The 7,706-nt window shown below is 38.5% G+C and overlaps 2 protein-coding genes across 2 annotated transcripts; both read right to left on the bottom strand.

Annotated features, from left to right (window-relative positions):
• Window positions 1–1,325: 1,325 nt before the first annotated feature.
• LOC138910105 (uncharacterized) lies at window positions 1,326–2,448 on the bottom strand. Its single transcript, XM_070201329.1, has 2 exons — window positions 1,929–2,448; window positions 1,326–1,336 (listed from the first exon to the last, which is right to left on the bottom strand). The coding sequence occupies exons 1-2, from the start codon at window positions 2,446–2,448 to the stop codon at window positions 1,326–1,328; spliced, it is 531 nt and encodes a 176-aa protein (XP_070057430.1).
• Window positions 2,449–5,816: 3,368 nt separating this feature from the next.
• LOC138910104 (uncharacterized) lies at window positions 5,817–6,224 on the bottom strand. The gene has a single exon (XM_070201328.1). It carries the CDS (start codon window positions 6,222–6,224, stop codon window positions 5,817–5,819), a length of 408 nt encoding a protein of 135 aa, XP_070057429.1.
• Window positions 6,225–7,706: the final 1,482 nt, after the last annotated feature.

Raw genomic sequence — 7,706 nt, 5'->3', positions numbered from 1 at the left:
TAAATAAAATCTCCGCCCACGCGAACAAGTGCGAGGCTCACCAAGAACTATCAACTTGTGCGCTCTAATTAACGAAATCTCCGCCTGCGTTAGTTGTTGTCTCTGTAAAAGAATTTAGCGGGGAATGAGTCGTTAGCTCAGTGAATAATAACACTTAACCACAACAGTTTTTATTGGGGACAAGTCAGAAAACATGCTAGTATCTCAAACAGAAAATAACATAAAAATAACATAAAAATGCCCTTTCAGAAACAATAAATAATTTTCAGACTCATCATGCTTTTTTGTAGTATAATACAATTAACAATTCAGTAATAAGTTCGTTAACCACTCTATAATATCAATATTCACATTTGGGAGGTTTCAATGAACAGATCATGTAATCAGTATAACTGTGGAGTTCTTCGCAATAAGTCAAATATAACGGTAGTCCCTACTCGAGGGAAATCGGTAACCGTATGCTAGTTCTACCTTTCCACTAGTGAGGGATATAACGGTAATCGGTAATTACAAGGTACACCAGGTCTAACGAACCCGCCGTAAGCTACGTGATCCTTCAAAGTCTACTCCTATTTATATTTGTCTTTGTAGTCTGTATATACTCGTAGAAAATATTTTAAAATAATATAGGGCATTTCGGTTCTTATCAAATCATATAATTTCATTTCGATAACAGTAAATTCATGTAACGGTAAAACAGATCTAGTGACAACAAAAATATTTAAAACCACGATAATCATCTCAAATAACTGTTTCGGTATCATATTGAGTAAAAGACTTGTTCCACATGCAACTCAAAATAATCGGTAACATATTCATATTAAAAATCATGTGTAAATCATGCAAGTTATGAAAATATAAATTACGGTAAGATTACTACTCACAGTACTCGTGCCGAAATACCAAATGCTTCACCTCGAGCAATTTGTACAAATTCCTCCAATCAATTTATAATTACATAATATCGATCTCATGTTAATTGCCTCATTTAGGCTAAATCCATCACTAATTTTGAATACTCAATCCTCCGAGTTTTATATTTTATCATCAATTCACCGAATTATATTTACCCATGCTATGAGTAATTTAAATTAGTCCAAAATCTTTTAAATAAAAAGGTATTTATATGGTTTATTCCCTGTACTATTCAATTTTCTTAATCGTGTGCATAAATTGAAACTGAAATAACATTACTGTCCATAATATTCCTTCTTAATTGGCACTTATCTTTTGTACTCAATACTAGACTTACCACATTCAAACCCAAATTTGATATTGTCATTGCAATACAGTTAAACACCAAAACTTAATCCTTGTACCCTAACTTAATTTACACCTAACAAAGGTCAAACATAATGAGACTAGTTTAAGTACAAATATATCAATACCCTTCTTTTTCCAAGTGAATTTATCCTACAGTTACATTGACCAACTTTCAATTGCATAATTTGCCCAGAATAACTCTTATTGGTATTAAATTTCTTATACCTTGTGAAACCCTTCAAATATATGAACTTAGATAAAAAGAATTACCGGAAGAAAAGAACCCAGATGAAAAATTCGAGTATTACCCGTAAGAACCAGTGTATATTTAAACTTTCTCAAGGTTTGGTTCCAACTTCTTTTTTCTTCTTCTTCTTCTTCTTCTTCTTCTTCTTTGAAGTTTTTTTTTAGCGTTTTCTGAAGTTTCTGCTTAGACCCTTTTCCCCTTTCTTTTTTTGTTTGTTTTTGTTGTTTTCACAAAATGGGCTTCGACCCTTTATTGAATGTTTATTCTTTTTTTTGTTTTTTGTTTTTGTTTTTTATAGTTAGTTTCTTCTTCTTATTATTATTATTCTAATGACCAATACACCCTTATTAAAAATATAGGGTATTACGTCCTCCCCACCTTATGAAATTCGGTCCCCGAATTTAACTCAAGTACGTACCTGTAGACTGAAACAAATGGGGGTACTTCGCTTGCATATCTTTTTCTACTTCCCAAGTAGCTTCTTCAACTGTATGATTTCGCCATAAGACTTTTACGAACTCAATCTCTTTTGACCGTAGCTTTCTTACTTGCCTATCAACAATAGCCATCGGTTTCTCCTCGTAAGACAACTTCTCATCAAACGGTATAGCAGGTGCTTCAAGCATCTGAGATGAGTCTGATATACATTTCCTTAGCATTGAGACATGAAACACTGGATGAATAAAGGACAGCTCAGGAGGAAGTGCCAAACAATAAGCCATAACTCCCACTCGGTCTAGTATCTTATACGGTCCTATAAACCTAGGGCTCAACTTGCCTCTTTTCCCAAACCACACTACACCTTTCATAGGGGAGACTCGTAGGAACATTTTGTCCCCAATTGTGAACGCTAAATCTCTTCTTCTCTTATCAACATAAGACTTTTGTCTACTTTGAGCTGCAAGCAATCTCTGTCTGATCAACTGGACCTTGTCCATAGCTTCTTATACTAGGTCAGGTCCCAATAAGTTAGTCTTACCAACTTCAAACCTTCCGATAGGAGAACGACATCTTCTACCATACAATGCTTCGTACGGTGCCATTTGAATATTGGACTGGAAGCTATTGTTATAAGCAAATTCAGGTAAAGGTAGATAAGCGTCCCAACTACCTCCAAACTCAAAAATGCAAGCTCTAAACATATCCTCCAAGATCTGTATAGTATGTTCAGACTGCCCGTCTGTCTGTGGATGAAATGCAGTACTAAGATCTACTAGTGTACCCAATGCTTCTTGAAAAGATTTCCAAAAGTATGAGGTAAATTGTGATCCTCTATCAGAGATGATGGATATTGAACTCCGTGAAGTTGGACAATTTCGTTCATAAATATCTGTGCATACCTCACTCTACCATATGTACTCTTTACTGGAAAAAAGTGTGCTGATTTCGTCAACCGATCTACAATCACCCATACATAGTCATAACCTCTAAGGGTTCGTGGTAGCCCGGTGACAAAATCCATAGTAATTCTTTCCCATTTCCACTCTGGAATCTCAATTTGTTGTAACAGTCCTGCGGGTCGCTGATGCTCAGCCTTGACCTGCTGACAAGTCAAACAACTAGAAACAAAGTTAACAACATCTTTCTTCATACCTTCCCACCAATAGAATTGCTTCAGGTCTTGGTAAATTTTTGTGGATCCAGGATGTGTGGTGTATTTAGAGTTGTGGGCTTCTTCAAGAATAGAATGTCTCAACCCATCTACGTCTGTTACACATAGCATGTCCCCCATTCGAAGCACACAATCACTTTCAACAATCATATCCTTGTTTTTACCAGCTAAGGCCTCATCTCTGTATTTGCATAATCGCTCATCCTCATATTGGGTAGCCTTAATGCGCTCAACTAATGAATACTTAGCCTGAGCACAAACCAACAATGCCTCTGAATTTCTGACACTAAATCTGATACCTGTATCTTCTAGTCTCTGAATATCTTTGGACAAAAGTCTCTTTGGATGAGCTATATGTGCCAAACCCCCCATAGATTTTCTACTCAATGCATCAGCCACCACATTGGCTTTTCCAGGATGATACAAAATAGAACAATCATAGTCTTTGAGTAGTTCCATCCACCGGCGTTGTCGAAGATTCAGATCTCTCTGCTGAAAGATATACTTCAGACTTTTATGGTCAGTATAAATCTCACAAGTTTCGCCATATAGGTAATGCCTCCAAATTTTTAGAGCAAATACCACTGTAGCCATCTCTAAATCATGTGTAGTATAGTTTTGCTCGTGCTTTTTCAATTGTCTCGAAGCATAAGCTATAACACGATCATTTTGCATGAGAACACATGCTAATCCCACTCTCGAGGCATCACTGAATACTATAAATCCTCCAGAACCTGATGGTAAGGCTAATATTGGTACAGTTGTCAAACATGTTTTGAGTTTTTAAAAGCTCTGCTTACATTCCTCCGTCCACTGAAACTTTACATTTTTCTATGTTAGCTTAGTCAGTGGCACTGCTATTCTGGAGAAATCCTTCACAAAACGCCTGTAATAGCCTGCTAAGCCTAAAAAGTTGCGAATCTCTATAGGAGAAGTAGGTCTGGGCCATTTCTGCACAACTTCGGTCTTCTTAGGATCTACCATAATTCCATCTTTGGATACCACATTCCCCAGAAATGATACTGAGTCTAGCCAAAATTCACACTTTGAGAACTTAGCATAAAGTCGATGTTCTCGCAATGTCTGCAACACAGTCCTGAGATGATCCTCGTGTTCTCCTTGGCTACGAGAATATATCATGATATCATCAATAAATACTATTACAAATCTATCCAGAAACGGCTTGAACACCCTATTCATTAAATCCATGAATGCAGCTGGAGCATTAGTCAGTCCGAATGGCATCACAAGGAACTCACAGTGCCCGTATCGAGTTCTGAAAGCAGTCTTAGAAATATTTTCATCTTTGATTCTAAGCTGATGATAACCAGAACGGAGGTCAATCTTTGAAAAGTGGGTAGATCCTTGTAACTGATCAAACATGTCATCTATACGAGGCAAAGGATATTTATTGCGTATTGTTATCTTGTTCAACTGCCTGTAGTCAATGCACATTCTCAGGGATTCGTCTTTCTTCTTTACGAACAGTACTGATGCACCCCATGGAGATATACTCGGTCTGATAAAACCCTTATCTAACAAATCTTGTTTTAGCTCCTTCAACTCTGCTGGTGCCATCCGATATGGCGGTATTGATATGGGTTGTGTGTCAGGTGGCAAATCAGTACCAAAATCTATTTCTCGTACTGGAGGCAATCCCGCTAAATCCTCAGGAAATACATCAGAAAATTTTCTCACTACTGGAACATCTTCTATACTAATTGTTTCCTTTCTTGTGTCATTTACAATAGCTAAGAGACCCAAGCAACCTTTCTTCAGAAGTCGTTGAGCCTTCATAAAAGATATAACTTTGCAAGTCTCTAGAACCTGACCCCCTTTTAGAATAAAACTAGGTTCATTTGGTATCTCAAACTTGACTATCTTTGCATGACAATCGACAATAGCATAGCAAGAAGATAACCAATCCATTCCCATCAGCATGTCAAAGTCAATCATATCAAGTACAATAAGATCAGCTAGAGTATCTCTACCCTCAATCCGAATCTGACAAGCACGATACACGTATTCAGCTAATAGAGACTCTCTAATAGGAGTAGCAACTAGAAAAGGATCATTCAATAGCTCAGGCTGTCTACTAAACCTCAAAGCAAAGTACGAGGACATATAGGAGTGAGTAGATCCCGGACCAATCAACGCAAGTGCATCAAATGAACAGACAGAAAGAATACATGTAACCATAACATTCGAGGCCTGAGCATCCTGTCTAGTAAGTGCAAAAACCCTCGCCTGACCTCTACCAACATTCCCTTGTCCTTGATTCACAGTAGCACGGTCCCCAGCACCTCGACCTCTATTTCCTATACCTGTAGCACCTGAAGTATTACGAGTAGTCTGAGTAGGTACAACTGACTGAATAGAAGCCTGGTTGAAATTCTTCGGAGGCTGAGGGCAATCCCTCAAGTGATGTCCCAACTAGCCACACCGAAAGCACTTTCCAGTAAGAACACGACACTGGCCCAAATGAGATCTACCGCAGGTCTGGCAGACTGGAGTAGTGGCATATAGCTGCCCAGGATTACGATGTCCAGATGCTGACGGTCCCCTAATACCTAGTCTGTAATGTGGTATGTATGTGGTATGTGAAGACAGATGTGTCCCTATCTGAGAACCCTGTTGTTGTTGTCCCTGATTTCCTGCTTTTCGATTTTCACTAAAACCGCCACTGAAAGACCCTCATGTCTTGGCCTTCTTATGTAAATCACTAGCCGCACGCTCATCACGTCCCTTGTTTTCAATTTTTCTAGCAAGGTCGACTGCATCAGAGTAGGATAAAGTCTTCATCTGTGGGGCTACTGTGGTGTATAACCGACTAACCAATCCATCAACGAACCTCTGAACTCGAGCTTCTTCGGTAGGCACTAAGTACGGAGCATATCTAGCCAGCTTACAAAACTTGGTGTTATATGTTGACACATCCATATCTGGAGACTGAACCAATCTCTCAAAGTCTCTAGCATATTTTTGCATCAGGCTATCCGGAAGAAAATGATTCATGAACAATTTAGTGAATTCGTCCCATGTCAGTGGTGCTGCTCCTGCTGGCCTTCCTAGCAATACAGTTTCATACCATGTGTTGGCCATATCCTCTAGTTTGTATACTGCGAGCTCTACGGCTCTCTCACTAGAACATCCTAGAGCACATAATGCCTTGATGTCCTATCCAAGAAACTTTGAGGATCTGCTAAATTATCAGAACCTATGAATTTTGGTGATTTCAATTTTAGGAACTCTTGTAGGGATACTTCCTTATTCCTGAAAGTCTGAGTCTGTGCAGGTGCTTGTGTCTGTAAAGTAGCCTGAGGAGCTGAACTTCTACCCTGAGTAGGCACCAATGCCTCTAACACATTGAATAATCTTGCCACTGCGTCTGCAGGTAAGGCAACAGTAGGCACAATAGTTGGCACTAGTGGTGGAGCATCCTGAACTTCCTGCCCTTGCATTTGATCTTGTATAGCAGCTTGGGGTTGACCCATGTTTTCAATTTCAGGTTGAGGGGCAGCCTGTCTTCTAGTTTGATGAACACCAACTTGACCGCCACCCCGGGTAGCACCACGTCCAGCAGATGAGGGTGTGCGTGTCCTATCCATCTGCGAAAGAAATATTCCAAAGTCAATCTCAAGTTATCTCAACGCACGATCAAGAATGAAAGAAGAAAAAACATTTCTAGATGTTCAGTAGCCTCAAGATCATAAGTATGGGCGCCTACATACCCATGAACAAGACTCTACTAAACATTGCTCCATGACTCGGGACATAAAGACTAAGCTCTGATACCAACTTTGTCACGACCCAATATAGGATCGTGACCGGCGTTTAGGAGTAAGTGCTCCCAAGTAAGCCTCATCGGTATTTTACAGAAAATCGGGCAGAGTTTTCTCTGTTTTTGGACTATCCAAAAATTTTCCCTGTCTCAAAATCAACAACTAACCATCCTAATATCAAATCAAACAATCGACAACTTATCAATTAACCAAAGCAAGTCTGCACCATTACTAATCAACCCACTAATAACCAAAAATATTAATTTATCTCCAACTTAGATAATAAAAAAACGATACTCAACATAAGACTATAATAACAAAAGAATACTCATGATACTAAAATATTGACTATGGAGCGACTCTAAGATTTCAAAGAAAGACCATAACAATAAATAAAATCTTCGCCCACGCGAACAAGTGCGAGGCTCACCAAGAACTATCAACTTGTGCGCTCTAATTAACGAAATCTCCCCCCGCGTCAGTTGTTGTCTCTGTAAAATAATTTAGCGGGGAATGAGTCGCTAGCTCAGTGAGTAATAACACTTAATCACAATCGTTTTTATTGGGGACAAGTCAAAAAATATGCTAGTATCTCAAACAGAATATAACATAAAAATAACATAAAAATTTCCTTTCAGAAACAATAAATAATTTTTAGTCTCATCATGATTTTCTTGTAGTATAATACAATTAACAATTCAGTAATAAGTTCGTTAACTACTGTATAATATCAATATTCACATTTGGGAGGTTTCAATAAACGGATCATGTAATCGGTATAACTGTGGAGTTCTTCGCAATA

Source organism: Nicotiana tomentosiformis, chromosome 4 (genome assembly GCF_000390325.3).
Source record: "Nicotiana tomentosiformis chromosome 4, ASM39032v3, whole genome shotgun sequence".
In the NCBI taxonomy this organism is placed as follows: domain Eukaryota; kingdom Viridiplantae; phylum Streptophyta; class Magnoliopsida; order Solanales; family Solanaceae; genus Nicotiana; species Nicotiana tomentosiformis.
The sequence above is the reverse complement of the archived record's forward strand: the minus strand, read 5'-3'. Positions and strand labels throughout refer to the sequence as shown.

Bases quoted from the DNA above. Each gene is read 5' to 3' on its own strand.
- LOC138910105 (XM_070201329.1), bottom strand. From the start codon at position 2,448: ATGGACAAGGTCCAGTTGATCAGACAGAGATTGCTTGCAGCTCAAAGT.
- LOC138910104 (XM_070201328.1), bottom strand. From the start codon at position 6,224: ATGGCCAACACATGGTATGAAACTGTATTGCTAGGAAGGCCAGCAGGA.